The sequence below is a fragment of the Panthera uncia genome, chromosome A2, assembly GCF_023721935.1.
Source record: "Panthera uncia isolate 11264 chromosome A2, Puncia_PCG_1.0, whole genome shotgun sequence".
Lineage (NCBI taxonomy): Eukaryota > Metazoa > Chordata > Mammalia > Carnivora > Felidae > Panthera > Panthera uncia.
In genome coordinates this window covers 7722012-7742194 of record NC_064816.1, presented here as the reverse complement: position 1 = coordinate 7742194, position 20183 = coordinate 7722012, and the positions used below count along the sequence as shown (strand labels likewise).

Below are 20183 nucleotides of genomic sequence, written 5' to 3'. Positions count from 1 at the left end.
CCTCTATCCACTAGGAACTAGTAACCCCCCCTCAAATGCAACAAGCAAAGTCTTCAGAAAGTGCCAAATGTCCCCTGGGCGGCAAGATGGCCTCCAAGGGAGAATTCCTACTCTAAGACTCTTTTGGAGAGGGCGTGCTCGGAGAGCTGTTGGGAGAGTGTGTGACTCTTGATCTCAGAGTCGTGAGTTCGAGCCCCGCACTGGGGGTAGAGTTTACTTAAGAAAAAAAAAAGAAAAGAAAAAAAAGCAACGTGGGGGTCCCTGGGTGACTCAGTTAAGCGTCTGACTGTTGATTTCGGCTCGGGTCACGGTCTCATGGTTTGTGGGATCTAGCCCTGCGTCAGGCTCTGTGCTGACAGCATGGAGCTTGCTCGAGATTCTCTCTCTCAACCTCTCTTTCTGTCCCTCCCCCATTTGTGATCTCTGTCTCAAAGAAAAAATGAACATTAAAAAAAAAAAAAACCCAAAAACCAAGCAACAAATCTTTGACTCTTTTGATGAGAAGAAAATAGAAATAACTCCAGATCTAAGACCTTTTCACAGCCACAGACAGTCTTCTAAGTTAGTCCTGGCTTGGATGAACTAGCCAATGTGGGCTGACCCATTAGCCTGAGCGCTTATGCCTCCTATGTCAGTCGTGCTCAGTAACCGGGACTTGGATGTGAATCCCCTCAGGCGCCCAAGGAGCAACCACTTGCTTCCAGCCCCCACCTCAAAGATGGCCAAGGAGAAGGGGTGTGCCAGCTTTTTCTCATCCTCCAAAACGGTCTTCCGGTTCCCGCCGTTGACATCGATGCTCGAGATGGAGTGGAGCTTGGAGTCAACCCAGTAGAGGCGGCCACCAGAAAGATCTAGAACCCACAGTGGACAAGGAGAGGTCACACGCCGACGCCCAAGGGGCCCGGGCCTGGCCACTCCACTCCCCGCAGGAAGGAGCACCCCCAAGGACCCGGCGGAGATGTGCCCAGAAAAGTAGCCCCAACAACCCACCACCATGTATGAGTGACAACCCCATTCAGGGGCCGTGTGGACCCCAGGGACCACGGTCCCAAGGACATACCCAGGGTGATGCCATTGGGCCACTGGATGTCCTCCGTCACTAGCGAGTAAACATCGACGCCGTTCAGACCCCCCTTCTTGATCTCGGCGGGGGTTCCCCAATCCGTCCAGTACATGAAGCTGGTGGGAGAGTAGCATGAACAGGAGAAGGTCAGTGGGGGAGGTGCCCAGCGTGCCCCGAAGAGCGGCCTCCATCTGGAGCAGCAGGCCAGGAATTGTAAGAAGCCCCCCAAGGAGACCTTGGACTGGTTCTTCTGCTACCCTAGTGCCTGCAACATGGGGAGACCTGGCAGGATTTAGAACCTTCAAGAACAAAGGGAGACTTTGATTCCAACGTCAGGACCGGGACCCGTAATGTATACCCTTCAGCCTTTCTGAAGGCTTTTATACATTTTTAATTTTATAATTTGTTTTTTGCTTTAAAACGATTTTTTTAATTGTGGCAAAATATACGCCACATAAACCATCTTGTTATTTATTTATTATGTTTGTTTTTGAGAGGCAGAGAGAGACAGAGCATGAGTGGGGGAGGGGCAGAGAGAGAGGGAGACACAGAATCCGAAACAGGCTCCAGGCTCCGAGCCATCAGCCCAGAGCCCGACGCGGGGCTCGAACCCGTGAACCGTGAGATCATGACCTGAGCTGAAGTCGGACACTCAACCGACTGAGCCACCCAGGCGCCCCAAACCATCTTGATCGTTTTTGTTTTTAAGTATCCAGCCAGTGGCATTAAGTACACATAGACCGCCATGCAGCCATCCCCGCCAGCCATCCCCGGAACTTTCCCACTTTCCCAAACTGAAACTCTGACCCCATTAAATGCCGCCTCCACCTCCCCCAGCCCCCTGCACCCACCACTCGGCTTTCTGACTCTATGAATGGGACTCCTCTAGGGACCCCCTGGAAGTAGAATCCTATACTATGTGTCCTTTTGTGTCTGGCTTCTCGCACTTAGCATAATGTCCCCAAGGTTCGTCCCTGGTGCCAGAATTTACTTCCTTTTTGAGACTGAGTAAAATGCCATTGGGTGGACGGGCCACATTTAGTTTCTCCTTCGTCTGCCGGGGGGGCCCATACCCTGGCAGCTGCGAACGTGGGGCTACAAATCCCTGCGCACGTGCCTGCGTTCGCTGCTTTCCCATCTACACTTAGCAGCGGATCTCCGATGGCTTTTGAGCTTCTGAAGAGATGCTCGAACTCATAAGCAGACAAACGTACCGGCAGTCTCCCCACAATGACTGGCAAGAGTGAAAACCTGCTGCCGACAGTGAGGGAAAGGAGTCTTCGGGTGCCCTTCTAGACGGAGGGTCGGTTTCACAATCCAGGTGAACGACAATTTGCTGCTCTATCCACGCCCGTACCCCCCGGAGCTGGTAATCCAACTTCCGGAATGAAGAATCTAGAATCTACAAGTCCTGCAGGTAAACTGCAGTGACTCACATTCAAAGGTATTCAAAGGTATCTGCAGCCTTTGTGTGAGGTAAGGGGGAAAAATAACTAAATTTCCACACACTGGGTACCAGGAAACCGTGGCTCAACAAGCCAACAGGGAATGAACCCCATACGCCAAACGAAAAAGCCAGATGAACACTGTGTGATCACGTGTGGCTATTTGCGGGGGGAAAGAAACACAAGAGCAGACGACACACGCACGTACGCACCACGACTTGTATCTAAGGGGTTTTCTCCGGGAGTCTCTCTCTTTCTGAAAGCCGCGGGAATAAAGTCACTCAACCGAGTGGCCCTCCGCCAAATGAGAACAAATGTTTTGTTCAATGGGGACCCAGCCCCACCTGCACCCCAGCTCTAGCCCACCCGATTCGTGCTTCTCTCCCGAGTTCCCCTTTCCTCTGATTGTTGCCGCCAGGCTGCCCTTCCAGAATTGTGCAATTCCACGTCCAGCAAGTGTGGTGTTAACAGGCTCAGTACACGGGGCGGGGACACAGGTACCCCCCAAGTGGGCCCCGGAGCTGCTGAGTCAGCCGCGGGCCCTGCAAACACCCGCCTGGGGGCTCCGAGGCATGGCGACCTTCACTCCCCGTGACGTCCTCCCCAAAACTACCATCAGAGCTGACTGTTCTGACCTTTCCTACCCAGGCACAGGATACTCGGCCATAAAATCCCAAATCGGGATTTAAATAAGTACTAATTTTGAATACCATTTTAAACATCCCTACTTTGGGGCGCCCGGGTGGCTCAGTCGGTTAAGCGTCTGACTCTTGGTTTCGGCTCAGGTCTTGATCTCATGATCTTGTGAGTTTGAGCCCCCGCATCGGGCTCTGTGCTGACAGCATGGAGCCTGCTTGGGATTCTCTCTCTCTGCCCCTCTCCTGCTCACACCATCTCTCTCAAAGTAAATAAACTTTAAAAAAATCCATATTCTAACTTCTGGTTTTGGGGCTCTCGTCCTGAGGGCACAGCTTTCCAGGGCCCGCTCCCATCTCGGGGACCACAGCGAACCTCAAGAGGGATCGGCCCCTGGCTCCCAAAGCGTGGGTGGGGGAAGGGCGACTGTTCAGGTCCTGCTTTTTCCTGAGAGCAGGAGCCGCTGTGGCTGGGGACAATCCAGCTCGGGCACACGCCTTCCCCCGGTTGGAGCCCTGACCAGTTCTTGAACCCCGCCCGTGTTCTCCGTTCCTTCCGTGGCCCTCGGCTTTAGCAGCACCCACCCGTGAACGGGATCCACCACGATGGCACGTGGCTTAGAGCCTTTCTCCTTGAAGAGCGTCTTTCTCTTCACACCCTTGGTGTCGGCCACGGAGACGGTGCCCAGGATGGAGTCGGTCCAGTATATGTTGCTGTGGATCCAGTCCACCGCCAGCCCATCGGGGGCCTGGAGGTCCTCGCTGACGACGGTGTCATAGGAGGAGAAGCCGGGGGCTCTGTCGATTTGGGTACTGAGGGGGAGGAGCAGGGGAAGGAGAGCGTCAGTGAGAGGGGCCCCCGCACCACCGGGGGTTGAGCACTGGGTGTGGCTCCAAGGCTCACCTGTAGATCTTCCTTTGGGACAGGTCAGACCAGTATATTCTGTTGCTGGCCACCTCGGTGTCCAGGGCGACCACGTTCTTCAAGTTTGGGATGAGGCTGGTGTATTCGCTGCGGTCCAGGGTCATCTTCCTCACCTCGTGGCGGTTGGTGAAAAACAGGTAGGCGATAGTGCCTGGGAACACAGGAAGGACGCTCAGGGGAGCAGAAGGACCCCCCGATTCCCGCTTGTCACCCTTTGGGGTCTGACTGAACCAGAGAAGACACCCAGGATGGGGCGGAAAAGGCCCCCCTAGTGTATTAACCATGTGGTTCTGAGGCCCTGACATCCTGGGCCTTGCAGAGCAGAAGGGACAGCCCCTCCCAGGGCCAGCCAGCTCCTAGGGACTGTTCACAACCCGCCTCAAGTGCAAACGAGCCAGCCCATACCTGCCACCCCCTCTACTGGGCTCTCGAACTCTGGGCCACTATCCACCCGCCTGCCCGGGTCACCCTGGGACAGACACCAGACAGCACGAGCAGCGCCCCGGCCCCAGAGCCTGCTGGGATTCTCCCGTCCAGCCAGTCGTGAGCCTGCTCACCCTGCCTCACCTCATGCCCGAGGAAACCACAAGAGGCTCCAGCCCACGTGTGCCCCCTCTCACTCTCCCACGGAGCAACCTGGCGCTTCCCCGTATGGCCCCTGGGGCTGCCACGCCCCCTCCTCTTGGGAACTGTAACAACCAATCTTTCCAGTGGGGTCGTCTCCTGATCTGCTGGCCTCACCATGCTCGAATGATAACAAAACCTACATTTTAAAACACTGGGTCCCACATCTGGGTGACTCAGTCAGTTAAGTGTCTGACTTTGGCTCAGGTCACGATCTCAAAGTGTGTGAGTTCGAGACCCACATCTGGCTCTGTGCTGACAGTGCAGGGCCTGGAGCCTGCTTGGGATTCATTCTCTCTCTCTCTCTCTCTCTCTCTCTCTCTCTCTGCCCCTCCCCTGCTCATGCACTCTCTCTCTTTCTCTCAAAATAAATAAACTTTAAAAAATAAATAAAACACTGGGTCCCCAGCATTTTACATTTTGGAACATAAATATGAAGAAATGATAAGTTAATGTGTCCACAGGGATTCCTTAGGGCAGGAAATTCTGCTCAGTGCTGTTCATATCACGTTTTCCCTCACTGATCCTCACGCTCCTAGGAGGCCAGGGGTGTTGTCAAAGTCCCTTTATACAGAAGGGGATCAGAGCTCAGAGGGGAGGGGACTAGCCCAAGGTCACACCAACTAGTAAACGGCAGAGCTGGGACTCAAACCCATGTTGTCCGGACTCTGGCGGCTGTGCTGTAACCATGACACTGACATTCACCAATGAGCTGACCACGGGAACAACGGACCTCACTCAGGACCCCTCCCCACAACACCACGCCTACCCCTGGGAAGGATCTGGATAGACACTGGCCCTACAGGTTGGAATGAAAGTAATATCTCAAATCCTAGAGGGTTTTATGATCTCTGTCCCCAGTTTTCCCCAGAACCAGGAAACACACCGGGGTGTGACAGAGGGAGCCCAAGGAACGGTCACAAAGGGATGACAACAGGGGAGAAAAACTTCAAGGTTAAAACAGATCCTTGAGGAAACGGAAGGCGATCTAAAATATTTCAGCAAGGGGTGCGTGGGTGGCTCAGTCAGTTGAGCATCCAACTCTTGGTTTGGGCTCAGGTCATGATCCCAGGGTTGTGGAATTGAGCCCCATGTCTGGCTCTGCAAGGAGCGTGGAGCCTGCTTAAAATTCCTTCTCTCTCTCTCTCTCTCCCTCCCTCCCTCCCTCTCCCCCTCCTACCACTCATGCTCTAGCTCTAAGAAAAACAAAAAACAAAAAGACCTCCCAAAACAGCTGGAGGGGGAGCGGGCCCTTCATAGGGCCATTGCTTTTCACCTCTTGTCCCCTAAAGCCATTGGCCGGGCTGGGGGCCGCAAACCATCCCCTGTGCAATTGACCTGTGTCCCCAGAGAAGCTGGACATGTGCGGGCAGCCTCCCAGCGAGTTCCTAACTGGGCCGCTCATCCCTCTGCCAGAGGGCACACGGTCTGCCCGGGTCTTTGGAGTGTATGCAAAGTTCACATGATGAAACCCGCCACCGCATCTGCTCCCGGCGCCGTCCCCGCCCCCGCCCCCGGCTCACCCACAGCCTTGCAGGCCTTGGTGAGGGGGTCCAGCTGGAAACCCGCCTCGCACTCGCACTTGTAGCTGCCCTCGAGGTTCACGCAGAGCTGGCTGCACACGTCAGGATCCCGACACTCATCGATATCTGCAAGCCGGGACACAGAAGGGGGTTTGGGGCTTCTTCCTCATGGGGTGCTGACGGGAGTGAGGGCTCCCACCGAAAGCCATCCCTCCCAGTGGCAGGGTCGTGGTGACCATCAGGTTCAGAAACGAACACACTGAAATAGCCAAGTGTCATCTCCAGCAGTGACCCTGACCTCCCCGTTCACCTCAGGTGTGCAGCCAAGCAGAGCAAAGGCTGCGTCAGCCGAGATTTCTTTCTTAATTATTAATCCCCAAAGGCAAGGCCAGGGTGCTCCTCAGGGGCCAAGCCTGTGCTAGAATGGCCCCTGCATTTGGCACCTCATCAAATCCTCCCAACAGGCCTGTGAGGTCAGGACCGCTTTCGTGCCCACTTAACAGAGGGGGAAACTGAGGCACAGAGGGTTGGGCCACCACCCGAGGGGAAAGGGCCGAGGCGGCTCGGGAATCACCTTCACATCTTCGCTGGTCCACCAGCTGGAAGCCCTCGGGGCACGAGCACTCATAGCCGATCTGGAGGTCGTTGCAGATGTGGGAGCAGCCGCCCCTGTTGTCCAGACACTCGTCGGTCTCTGAGACAGGAGGGACACAGACCGGTCACGCTCAGGTCATCAGCCTCCCTGCGCTATCGCATCAGCCTTATCGTAATCACCACAATGACGTGGAGGCCAGTGAACTACCAAGTCCCCTAAAAGGTCTTAAAATAACCACTGTCACGTGCAATGCCATGGATGAACCTGGAAGACATTCCGCTGAGTGAAATACGCCAGGCACAGATGGACAAACACTGGAGGATTCACTCCTAGGAGGTCCTTAGTGGAGTCAAAGTCAGAGACAGGAAGTAGATGGGGGGGGGGGTAGGGGCTGGGGGAGGGGGCGGGGAGTCAGTGTTTCACCGGCACAGAGGCCCAGTTTGGGAAGATGAGGAAGTTCTCAAGATGGATGGTGGTGAGGGCTGTAGGACCACGCGAATGTACTAACACTGCTGAATTTTACCCCTAAAACTGGTTAAGAAGGTAAATCTAAACGTTATTTTTTTGTCAACCACATTTCAAAATGTTCTTGATTATAAAAAAATAAAAACCGTGTTCCACGGTTGCATATACGAACTCCCAACAGCCCTATAGATAGCTCAACTACAGTTGTGGAAACTGAGGCCCAGGCGAGGCTAAATCACTTGCCCAACAGTGCTGGACCGGACTCAGGGCGCTTAAGGTCCAGCATCCACGACCTGGCGCTTTTCACAGGGCTTCGGCCAAAGCCAACCCACCATCTGTTCTTGCCCGAAAGCTAAGGACAGTTTTTACGGTTTTTAAATGGTTGAAAAGAAAAATAAGAATCCGAAGATAACCAGCATTTTGTGCCACATAAAAGGTCTGTGAAATCCAAACATCGGTGTCCATAATAAGGTTTTCTTGGAGCACGGCCACACGCATTCAAGTGCGCGTGCGTGTACATCCGTATGCCGTTTTCCTGCTGTAACACCCCGCTGAATAGCTGTGACAGACCTTACAGCTGGTAAAGTCCAAAATATTTACATAGTTATGGTTCACGGAGCCCTGCTGAAACTTTACAAGCATCCCATCAGCCACCCCCCAGCAGGGTATGTGAACCATCACTGTCCCATCCTACAGATGTGAACACAGGCTTGGAAACAAAGCCACTTATCCCCAAGGACCCCCACGTCCGTGTTGCCCCGGAGCTAAAGCACTCACGGGCACGGCTGGGCAGGAGCCTTGCAGCCCCCAAAGTATCCATGTCTGAGTCCCACTCCGGCTCCCCACAAGTTCAAGAGCCACCTGCATCCCGAGGCTCACCGCACTCCTTCAGAGGCTCGTCCGACCAGTCCCGACAGTCCCGGACCGAGTTGCACACTTTGTCCAGGGTGATGCATTCGCCGCTGTGGCACTTGAACTTGTTGGGCCCCTCGCACAGCGTCACTAAGAGCCAGAGAAGGGAGTCAGGTGCTTCTGAGCTGCAAGAGCCCGCTTACTACTCTTTATTAACATGATAGTTCATTTATACGAGATTATATGTAAATGTATTCATAAATAAAACATGATGTAATCAGTGTCACAGAAATAAACCGTTAAAAATGGTGACGAAGGCAAAATTTGTTATACGCAGGTGACTACAATTTTTATTCAGTTAGCTAGTTTGAGAGAGAGAGAGAGAGAGAGAGAGAGAGAGAGGGAGCGCGCACACGTGTGCGTGCAATTGGGGGAGGGACAAAGGGAGAGGGTGACAGAGGATCCAAAACTCCAAAGCGGACTCCACACTGACAGTAGGGAACTCAATGCGGGGCTCGAACTCACGAACCATGAGCTCATGACCTGAGCTGAAATCGTACACGTGAGCCACCCAGGCACCCACGTGAGCCACCCAAGCACCCCAACACAATTTTTAAAAAGTCCATTATCAGAATTTAACTTCTTGTTCACAAAAGTTTGTTTCAGTCTCTAAGTACTATAATTAAAAATATTTTTTTCTCCATCAAGACTTAAGATCAAGAGTTGGACACTTAACTGACTCCGCCACCCGGGCGCCCCACAAGGATACAGTGTTTAAAATATTGTTCATTGGGGCGCCCGGGTGGCGGAGTCGGTTAAGTATCCGACTCTTGGTTTTGGCTCAGGTCATGACCTCACGGTTCGTGAGTTCAAGCCCTGCATCAGGCTCTGCACTGATGGCGCAGAGCCTGCTTGGGATTCTGTCTCTCCTTCTGTCTGCCCCTCCCCTGCTTGTGCGTGTGCACGCCCTTAAAAAAAACAAAAACAAAAACAAACAGGAGGTGTCTGGGTGGCTCAGTCAGTTGAGCATCCAGCTTCAGCTCAGGTCATGATCTCACGGTTTGTGAGTTCAAGCCCCGCGTCGGGCTCTGTGCTGACAGCTCGGAGCCTGGAGCCTGTTTCGGATTCTGTGTCTCCCTCTCTCTCTGTTCCTCCCCTGCTCATGCTCTGTCTCTCTCTCAAAAATAAATAAATAAACATTAAAAAAAAATTAAGAACAACAACAAAATAAGCCCACTAGTATCCTTGTGTTACACGTGTCTCACCACAGTTTAAAACAATTTTTTAAATTAACTCTGCTGATGAACACCTGGGTTGCTTCTAGTATTTTGCTGTTAGGCCAGTGCTGCTCTGCGTGATCCTGAGCCCATCTCTGATTACAGGTGCGAGTTACTCGGGGGTCATTCCCAGGAGGGGAATCCCTCCACCGCAAGCTCAGGAAAGTGCTTAACATCGAACTGTACCGTGTTACCCCTGAGCTCAAAGACAGGAGCTCTGCACACTTTGACCTCGTTAAATCTCACAGTCCTGAAGCAGGTGATTTCATAACATACATGTTTTCAGGTAAATGGAAGTGAAGTTCAGGGGGGTTGAGTAAGTTGCCCGAGGACGCACAGCGCACGCAGGGCTGACCCGAGAGGAGCTCACCATTGACGCAGCCAAGCTCGTCGCTCATGTCCTTACAGTCATACTCCCGGTCGCACTGCCGGCTGCCATGGATACAGGTCCCATCCGAGCACTGGAACTCATCAGGCCGGCACGTGGCGACAGCTGGGAAAGACAGGGCACATGTTGGTTTTTCTCAAGGGAACCGCGAAGACAAAATAAATTACCACCTTTATTGTTTTGTCTTAATTTTTTTTTTAATGTTTATTCTCGAGGGAGAGACAGACAGAGACAGAGTGTGAGTGGGGGAGGGTCAGAGAGAGAGGGAGACACAGAATCCAAAGCAGGCTCCGGGCTCTGAGCGGTCAGCACAGAGCCTGATGCGGGGCTCGAACTCACAAACTGCGAGGTCATGACCTGAGCCGAAGTCGGTCGCTTAACTGACTGAGCCCCCCGGGCGCCCCTCAACTACCACCTTTAAAACAGAAATTTCCTGGGGCGCCTGGGTGGCTCAGTCGGTTAAGCGTCCGACTTCAGCTCAGGTCACGATCTCACGGTCCGTGAGTTCAAGCCCCGCGTCGGCTCTGGGCTGATGGCTCAGAGCCTGGAGCGTCGGGCTCTGGGCTGATGGCTCAGAGCCTGGAGCCTGCTTCCGATTCTGTGTCTCCCTCTCTCTCTGCCCCTCCCCCGTTCATGCTCTGTCTCTCTCTGTCTCAAAAAAAAAAAAAAAAAAAAAAAAAAAAAAAAAAAAAAAAAAAAAAAACCAGAAATTTCCTGGCTGCCTTGGGCATCAGAGACAGCCTGTAACAGGAAAGATATTAGCGGTGAAAAAACACACTCTACGACCTCCATGAGCAGGAGACAGTGCCTCGTCATTTTACCTGCTTCTCACCCCAGGAACACTGGTCTTCATATTCAAAATTTTAGGCAATGTAGATTTATTTATTTATAAATGTTTATTTAATTTTTTTTTAAGTTCATTTATTTATTTTGAGAAAGAGAGCACGAGCAAGCAGGGGAGGGCCAGAGAGAGAGAAAAGAGAGAGAATCCCTAGCAGGTTCCATGCTGTCAGCATGGAGCCTGATGCGAGGCTCGAACGCACAAACCTGTGAGATCATGACCTGAGCCAAGATCAAGAGTTGGACGCTTAACCAACTGAGCCCCCCAGGTGCCCCTGCCAATGTAGTTTTATTTTTTTTTTTTTAATTTTTTTTTAACGTTTTATTTATTTTTGAGACAGAGAGAGAGAATGAACGGGGGAGGGGCAGAGAGAGAGGGAGACACAGAATCGGAAGCAGGCTCCAGGCTCTGAGCTCTGAGCCATCAGCCCAGAGCCCGACGCGGGGCTCGAACTCATGGACCGCGAGATCATGACCTGAGCTGAAGTCGGACGCTTAACCGACTGAGCCACCCAGGCGCCCCGCCAATGTAGTTTTAAAGCTTCTTTCATGGCAGCAAGTACTGTTTTCCTCAATGAAGAAGAATCCCGGAAAATTATTACCGAAGTCACAGAGCAACGTTTGGAAAATAGGAAAGTGGGGTGGGGAGCACCCTAACGCAACCAGTGAGTTTTCTGGGAGTCCTCTCCACTCTTTCCACATACTCGTTTTTTCAGAACACATAATTGTTTTTTTCCAATTTTATTTTTAAGTAATCTCTACCCCCAACGTGGGGCTCGAACTCACAACCTGAGATCAAGAGTCCCACACCCTACCAACTGAGCCAGCCAGGCGCCCCAAGGACACGTAATTTATTACAATGCTGGAAGAGCCAACAGGCCACTCTCAGCAGAAAAGCAATGGCATGTTCCCAATCTAGACAGAGGCAGGACAAATTATGACCAATGCTATCAGCATCACCAAGTACAACACGGCCCATCACTGCAAAACAGCTCCAGAGTTTACAAGACATGTGGGGAAAAAGACAAATTTTTTGTTTCTGCAAGGGACCAAGGCACTGGTTACTCAGCCTTTCTGGGCCTCAGTTTCCCCATCTGTAAAGAGCGGGGGAAGCCTGCTCACAAGTTATGAGAATTAAGTTAGTCTGTGTTAAGTTTTAGTACGGGGGCACCTGGGTGGCTCAGTCAGTTAACCATCCAACTTCAGCTCAGGTCATGATCTCAAAGGTCCACGGTTCGAGGCCTAAAATGGGCTCTGTGCCGACAGCACTGAGCCTGCTTTGGATTCTCTGTCTCCATCTCATGCCCCCTCTCTGCTCACATGCCATCTCTCTCACAAATAAACATTAAAAAAAATTTTAGTACAGATCATGTACAAAGTCATCCATTATTTTAAAATGTGACTTTTAGGGTAGCCTGGGTGGTTCAGTCCATTAAGCGTCCAACTCCTGATTTCATTCAGCTCAGATCATGATTTCACAGTTCATGAGATCAAGTCCTGTGTTGGGCTCTGCGCTGTCAGCATGGAGCCTGCTTGGGATTCATTCTCTGTCTCTCTCTCGCTCGCTCTCTCTGCCCTTCCCCCACTCGTGCTCCAGCTCTCTCTCAAAAATAAACATTCAAAAAATAAGTAAATAAAAAATAAATAAGAACGTGCCATTTAGCGGTGCCTGGAGGGCTCAGTCAGACCAGCATGTGACTCTTGATCTTGGGGTCATGAATTTGGGACCTACGTTGGGTGCAGAGGTTACTTTAAAAAAATAAATAGGAGACTCTTAAATACAGAGAAAAAACTGAGGGATGCTGGAGGGGTTTGCGTGGGGGGATGGGCTAAATGGGTAAGGGGCATTAAGGAGGACACTTGTTGGGATGAGCGCTGGGTGCTGTACTTAGGGGATCAATCACCAGAATCTACTCCTGAAATCATTATTGCACTATATGCTAACTAACTTGGATGTAAATTTAAAAAATTAAGTAAACAAATTAATAAATAAATAAATACGGGCACCTGGGCGGCTCAGTCAGTTAAGCATCCTACTCTCGGTTTCTGCTCAGGTCATGATTTCACGGGTCGTGAGATCGAGCCCTGTGTCGAACTCTGTGCTGACAGTGAGGAACCTGCTTGTGATTCTCTCTTTCCCTCTCATTCTGCCCCCCTCCCACTCTCTCTCTCTCAAAATAAATCGATAAACTTTAAAATAATTTAAGATTTTTTTCAAGCAACTTTTTAAAAGTCTAATTACATCTCCCCAGAGATTACCACTAGGGAGAGCGCACCTGGGCAAAGATACTAAAGAAATAGGAACATGAAACCCTGGTCTAGATTCACAGGAGCTCTACGTCGCTAGTTTTACGACAAGGAAGCACGGACACGGGGCCTGGGCCACACACCTTTCATCTGCACGGTCTCCGACACGGGAGCCGCTCACCACGTGTGGCAACTTAACTTTCAATTCATTAAAGTGAAATAAAACAAAAAACTCCACTCTCTGGTCACACAAGCTCCACTGGGAGGCAAGGACTGCTCTGGTCAGCACAGACGTGGGACGTCTCCACCACCACAGAGAGTTCTATTGGGACGCACTGGACTCCAACCGAAACCTGCAAAGTCCAAGGCCTTTGCCCCATTCTACTGGGGAGGAGAACACAATGCAGTGAGGTTAGGTCCCTGGCCAAGGGTCACAAAGCTTGGGGGTCACCAGCCAGGCCTGGAGCCCAGAATCCTTTCTGGACCAAAATAATACTGCAACATGCAGTTTGCTCCCTTGTAGGAAAAAGAGCTTATTGTGTAAGTGTTAAAGACAGAGTCTCCTGGGGGCCCTGGGGGGCTCACTCAGTTGGGTTAAGCGTCTGACCCTTGATCTCTGCTTAGGTCACAACCTCGCGGTTTGTGAGTTCAAGCCATGTGTTGCCTGCTCGGGATTCTCTCTCACCTGCTTTCTCTCTGCCCCTCCCCCACCCCTTGCAAAATGAATAAATAAACTTAAAAAATTAAAAAAAAAAAAAAAAGCCTCCTTTTAGGGATGCTCTCTTCTCCAGGTGATCAGTAACACTGGAAGAAACACGAAACGAGACGGACTTTCTTGCTGTGTGATCTGAAACTGTTTAACCACCGAAAGGCCCACCCGTCCCACACCGGGGGGTGGGGCACAGGGACAGGTCAGAGGACCCACCCCCGATGGCGCCCCTACCGCAGTTCTCCTCGTCAGACTTGTCCTTGCAGTCAGGGCCGCCGTCACAGCGCCAGCTCGAGTGGATGCACTCGCCACTGTGGCAGTGAAACTCCAGCGCTGAGCAGGGGTTGTCGTCCCCTTGTGGGGCTGACATGTTGCGGCCCCCGCATCGCTGCGGCCACTCATCTGAGCCGTCCTTGCAGTCCGGGTCGCCGTCGCACGCCCACAGCTCGGGGATGCAGGCGGAGTTGTTGCACTGGAAGTGGGCGGGGCTGCAGGTGGGCACGGGGCAGGACGCCTCATCGGACCCGTCTAAGCAGTCGCGGTCCGAATCACAGACGAACTCCAGGGAGATGCACTTCCCGTCCTGGCAGCGGAACTCATCCTGGGCACACGTCTTGGGCACTGCAGGGGAAGGAGGGGGATGGGAAAAAGACAACGGGGTCACCAGAGAGCCTCTCCTCAGTAGCAGCCCATTCCACAGATGAGGACACCGAACCCCGGCAGGGGCCGGACCCCAGTCCCATCAAGGTGGCCACTGACTAGGGTTAGACATGCATTTCTAAAGTAAATGTATGTGGGGACGCTTGGCTGGCTCAGTAGGTGGAGCCTGTGACTCTGGATCTCAGGGCTATAAGTTCGAGCCCCACCCTAGGTGTAGAGATTAAAAAAAAATTTTTTTTTAAATGTTTGAGAGAGACAGAGCACGAGTGGGGAAGGGGCAGAGAGACTGGGAGACACAGAGCAGGCTCTAGGCTCTGAGCTGTCAGCACAGAGCCCCAGGCCGGGGGGGGGGGGGAGGCCCGAAACTCAGGAACCCAACCGTGAGATCATGACCTGAGTCCAAGTCGGACACTTGACTTACTGAGCCATCCAGGCACCCTAAAAATAAAATCTTTTAAAAAAAAGTAAATGTATGTGAACACTCATGTGCTGTTTTTTGGTTTTTTTTAATATCCTGGACTTTTACATTTTCTGAACTTGAAGATCTGACATTATCTTTGTTATTTAATGGAACCTTGCTCCATTAAAAAAATAAAAACAAAGGGGTGCCTGGGTGGCTCAGTCAGTTAGGCATCTGACTCTTGATTTCGGCTCAGGTCATGATCTCAGGGGATCAAGAGTATGAGCCCTGCATCTGGTTCCATGCTTAATAGTGTGGAGCCTGCTTGGGATTCTGTCTTCCTCTCTCTCTGCTCCTCCCCTGCTTGTTCTCTCTCTCTCTCAAAATAAACAAATACATCTAAAACAAGAAACAATACAGTTTTTTTTTTTAATTTTTTTTATGTTTTTACTTTTGAGAGAGAGACAGAGGGCAAACAGGAAGGGCAGAGAGAGAGGGAGACACAGAATGTGAAGCAGGCTCCAGGTTCTGAGCTGTCAGTGCAGAGCTTGACTCGGGACTCGAACTCACGGACTGTGAGATCATGACCTGAGCTGAAGTCGGACACTTGACCGACTGAGCCCCCCAGGCGCCCCAAAATGATAGTTTAAAAACTAACCAACTAACATGAAAGAGTCAGGACAGGCACCCAGCTCTCCAAAGTGCGCTCCCCCCTTGTTTCTTGGCAGAACCCTCAACTTGGTGAAGCTTTTTTTCTTCTCGTCAATGGTTAGCTGGGTGATCAGGTCTCGGCCAGGCGGGACCTACTGTGCACTCAGCCTCCCAGCGTGGCTGGTGGTGGTCACGGCGACTCACCAGAGTGTGTGCCATGTGGTTGGGGGAGACACCGGGCAAGACAGCCTCGCTGTGTGTGCGGATGACCGTAGACGTGATGCCATCACTATCCGCTGCAATGCCCTTTGGGCAAGGTGGGGTTCGTACAGTGTGAGGGGGGTTGGCATGAGACCCCAAGAGACAGAGCCAGGTGAAGAGCAGCCTATCCGCGGCTCCGGTTAGGTCAGAGGGGTAGGGGCGGGCAGGGGAGGGAACACACTTACGACAGCCTTGCTCATCCGAGCCATTCTCGCAGTCCACCTGGCCGTCACATCTCCAGGACTCAGGGATGCAGCGGTTGACACGGCCCCCACAGCTGAAGTCCCCCGGCTTGCAGGTGACAGACACTGTGGGAGAAACGGGATCGAGCCTTCACTCTAAGGGAAGCCTGGTCTGCCTCACCAGCCCCCGCTTTGCAGAGGAAAAACAGTTTTCAAAAGGAGGGTGCCACGCCCACCTTTCTGGGTCAAAATGAAGGGTATCTGACGGAGCTTGTTAAAAAAATCAGACGTGAAGTGATGGAAAGGTTTGGAAGGAGACAGAGGTGGTGGTTGTATAGCATTGTGACTGTATCAGTACAACTGAACTAGTCACTTTAAAATGGTTAATTTTATCTTATGTAAATTTCTTTTTTTTTTTTAAGTTGTTAAAGTTAAGTTCCAGAAATAACTCTTCTCCCAAGTCCCAATTCATGGTTGAACACATCAATCTGCGGACTGATTTCCACCTCATCTGTCACCCACTGTCATCAAAAAGGGCAGGAAGCGTGTTATTCGCAAAGGGGACTCACTGCAGGTCTCCTGGGACTCATCTGAGGCATCCAGGCACTCGGCGCTCCCGTCACAAACCCACTTGTAGGAGATGCACTTTCCATCTTGGCACTGGAACTCGTTTCTCCCACATTTGTCCCCCACTGAGAGAGAAGGGAAGAGAAAGGACCATTCAGTGCCAGAACCAGAAACTGACGACAACACCTGTGTGTGTCTATTTCCTGCCAGCTGAAGAATGAATCCGATCCTTCCCAGGAAACAGAACACACACAACAAATTTCATAAACCAAAAGTATAGTGGAAGCTGCAAAGAATAGATCTAGAAAAGCAGCCTGCCAACAATGTGTAAAACTTGACATAATGGTATGGGTCCATTAAGGTAGGGGAAAAAATCCTTCCCTGCACACGAATAAAGCATATTACAAACCTGTGCTGGAAACAGTAATGAAGAAAATTGACACTATTAAATCATCAAGCTGAAGGAAAAATGAGGGGCCTTCTCTAGTAGGTAGGGAGGAAATAAAAAGAGACAAAATTCTGAGAAATCATTAAAGTTTATTTATTTTTTGGGGTGGGGGGAGCAGACAGAGAATCCCAAGCAGGCTCCGCACTGTCAGCACAGAGCCCGATGCCAGGCTTGATTCATGAACCAGGAGATCATGACCTGAGCCAACCAGCTGAGCCACCCAGGTGCCCCTAGAATGTCTTTTAATCTACTTCAATATAGATAGAGGTGGGGTAACTACCAGTTTCCTTGGTCTATTTGTAACTTTAAATCTTCACATTCCTTTGAGAGTAAGGATCCAAACTGATGTCACTAAGAGGTTTTCAAACTATCAAGACTCAATCTCAGCTCAGGTCTTTGTCTTTTTTCTTTTCTTTCTTTTTCTTTCTTTCTCTTTCTCTGTCTCTATTTTGAGAGAGAGAGAGAGCACTTGTGCGCCCACACACAAGCAGGGGAGGGACAGAGAGAGAGAGAGAGAGAGAGAGAGAGAGAGGGAGAGAGAGAAAGAATCTCAAGCAGGCTCTGAGCTGTTAGCTCAGAGCCCACAGTGGGACTCAAACACAAACTGTGAGATCATGACTTGGGCCAAAACCAAGAGTCAGATGCTTAACCAGTGGAGCCACCCAAGGGCCCCTCAGCTCAGGTCTTGCTCTCAGGGTTGTGAGTTTGAAACCCTGAGTCAGGCTCCCATGCTAGGGGTGAAGCCTACTTAAAAAAAAATAATAATAATTGGGGTGCCTGGGTGGCTAGGCTGAGTATCTGACTCCTGATTTCAGCTCGGGTTATGATCCCAGGTTTGTGGGACAGGGCTACACAGTGAGTGTGGAGCCTGCTTGGGATTTTTTTCTCTCTCTCCCATTGCCCCTCAATCCCGCTCTCAAGCTAGCTGGCTAGCTAGTTAGCTAGCTAGCCACATACATACATACATACATACATAGGGGCACCTGGGAGGCTCAGTCAGTTAAGCGTCCAACTTCAGCTCAGGTCATGATCTCGCAGTTTATAGCTTTGAGCCCCTACTGACAGCTCAGAGCCTGGAGCCTGCTCTGGATTCTGTGCTTCCCTCTCTTTCTGCCCCTCCCCAACTCACACTCTGTCTCTTTAAATAAACATTTAAAAATTTTTTAAATAAATAAATCTTATTCATGATGGTTTCCTACTTAGATTTAAAATCTCGGGGCGCCTGGGTGGCGCAGTCGGTTAAGCCTCCGACTTCAGCCAGGTCACGATCTCGCGGTCCGTGAGTTCGAGCCCCGCGTCGGGCTCTGGGCTGATGGCTCAGAGCCTGGAGCCTGTTTCCGATTCTGTGTCTCCCTCTCTCTCTGCCCCTCCCCCGTTCATGCTCTGTCTCTCTCTGTCCCAAAAATAAATAAAAAACATTGAAAAAAATAAAATAAAATCTCAAGTCATGTTGTACAGTTTTTTGGTTGTTTAAAGATTTTTAACTAATCTCTACACCCAACATGGGGCTTGAACCCACAACCCCGAGATGAAGAGTTGCGTGCTCCAGACTGAGCCAGCCAGGCACCCCAAGGCTGGGTTAATCATTAACAGTTGGGCACATGAAACCACAATTCAAATAGTGTTCTTGATAACTTATTTGTATTTATTTTGCCTGACTTTCCATCATATCTGATTGGAACATCTGTTTTATCTTTTTTTTTTTTTTTAGTGCTTATTTACTTTTGAGAGAGAGAGAGAGAGAGAGAGGAGAGAGTGTAAGGGGGGGAGGGTGCAGAGAAAGAGGGAGACACAGAATCCAAGGCAGGATCCAGGCTCTGAGCTGTCAGCACAGAGCCCAATGTGGGGCTTGAACTCATAACCCTGAGATCAAGACCTGAGCTGAGATGAAGAGTCAGACACTCAACTGACTGAACAACCCAGGTACCCCTGTAAGATTTCATTTTTAAGCCATTTCTACACCCAACATGGTGGGGCTGGAACCCACAATCCCAAGACCGCACAGGCTCCATCGACTGAACCAGCCCGGTGCCCCTAGAAGAGAAAAAAAGAGAGAGAACATGTGCAAGTTGGGGAGGGACAGAGAGAGAGGGAAACAGAGGATCTGAAGCAGGCTGTATGCTGACAGCAGAGAGTCTGACGAAGGGATCGATCTCATGAACTGCGATATCATGAACCGAGCTGAAGTTGGACACTTAACATACTGAGCCACCAGGTGCCCATATTTTGTTAACTGGGGGGGAGAAAAACAAGGTTCAGAATAGTTCGTAATAGTTCAGTATGGTCCTTTTTTTTTTTTTTTTTGAGAAACAGAATCTTATCTGTGCTTCTGCATAGGGAATAGTGGCCAATTCACTTCAGCGTCATTTTTCTTCAAGGAATGCTTTATTTTTGAGATTTTTTAAGAGGTAAGAAAAAATAATTAAGTGAAATAATTGCAATGCCAGTCGCTGCATACGCCTGACTTTCGTGCTAGTTACGCTAATTCTCTAACCTTCCCAAGTGCCTTTTGTTATCTTTGGTCATTCCAATGGGAGTAGATAAGCCCAGAGACCTCCAGGCCCCCTCTAGGTTTGAACCCAATCTTGAACCTGGCCTGAGGGCTCTGGGGGCTAGGGACTTTGGGACCCAGTTTTAAAAAACCACCTTCCGGGGCACCTGGCTGGCTCAGTCAGTTAAGCATCCAACTCTCGATTTTGGCTCAGGTCATGATCTCATGGCTCGTGGGTTCGAGCCCTGCGTCGGGCTCCATGCTGACAGTGTGGAGCCTGCTTGGGATTCTTTCTCTCCCTCTCCCCCACTCATACTCACTCACTCTCTCTTTCTCTCCCTGCCCCCTCAAAATAAATAAATTTAAAAACAAATAAATAAATAAAATTTGGGGGGCACCTGGGAGGCTCAGTCAGTTAAGAGTCTGACTTTGGCTCAGAATATGATCTCACGGTTCATGGGTTCGAGCCCCACGTCAGGTTCTGTGCTGACAGCTCAGAGCCTGGAGCCTGCTTTGTATTCTGTGTCTCCCTCTCTCTCTGCCCCTTCCCTGTTCCCGCTCTCTCTCAAAAATTTAGAAACAAATTTTTTTTTAATAATAAATAAATAAGTAAAAAAGCCAACAAACTCTGGGTCTTCAAAGTTCAAGTCCAGTGCTTCTGCCAGAGGTTAGGAAACCAGTCAGATGACACTAGGAGAAAATTGAGGGGGGGTTGAAAGGAGAATAGAGGGGATACCAATAGAGAAATCTGAGAAGCTCTTAGAAAAAAAAAAAAAAATCAAAGAACCTGGTAACTGAATTACAAGAAGGCCACGCTTGAGGTGGCCATGCTGCAGAGCCCCCAGGTGTCATGGAGATCGAGTAGAAGACAGAAAGTAAGAGAGAAGAGAATGCCTTGAGCTTTGGGATCTGCTGTGGTTACACATCCTGAGAAT

At 50.7% G+C, this 20183-nt stretch overlaps 1 protein-coding gene across 4 annotated transcripts in view; it reads right to left on the bottom strand.

Annotated features, from left to right (window-relative positions):
• Positions 1-20183, bottom strand: part of LDLR (low density lipoprotein receptor) — a 39287-nt gene that overhangs the window by 8181 nt on the left and 10923 nt on the right. For all 4 annotated transcript variants that reach the window (XM_049639853.1, XM_049639854.1, XM_049639855.1 and 1 more), the window contains 11 exons: positions 16312-16434; positions 15746-15868; positions 13823-14209; positions 9775-9897; positions 8155-8277; positions 6790-6909; positions 6216-6341; positions 4048-4219; positions 3729-3956; positions 1061-1179; positions 712-851 (listed from right to left, as the gene is read on the bottom strand). In XM_049639853.1, coding sequence (XP_049495810.1) covers positions 712-851; positions 1061-1179; positions 3729-3956; positions 4048-4219; positions 6216-6341; positions 6790-6909; positions 8155-8277; positions 9775-9897; positions 13823-14209; positions 15746-15868; positions 16312-16434 — 1784 coding nt within the window. The remainder of the gene's footprint in view (positions 1-711; positions 852-1060; positions 1180-3728; positions 3957-4047; positions 4220-6215; positions 6342-6789; positions 6910-8154; positions 8278-9774; positions 9898-13822; positions 14210-15745; positions 15869-16311; positions 16435-20183) is intronic.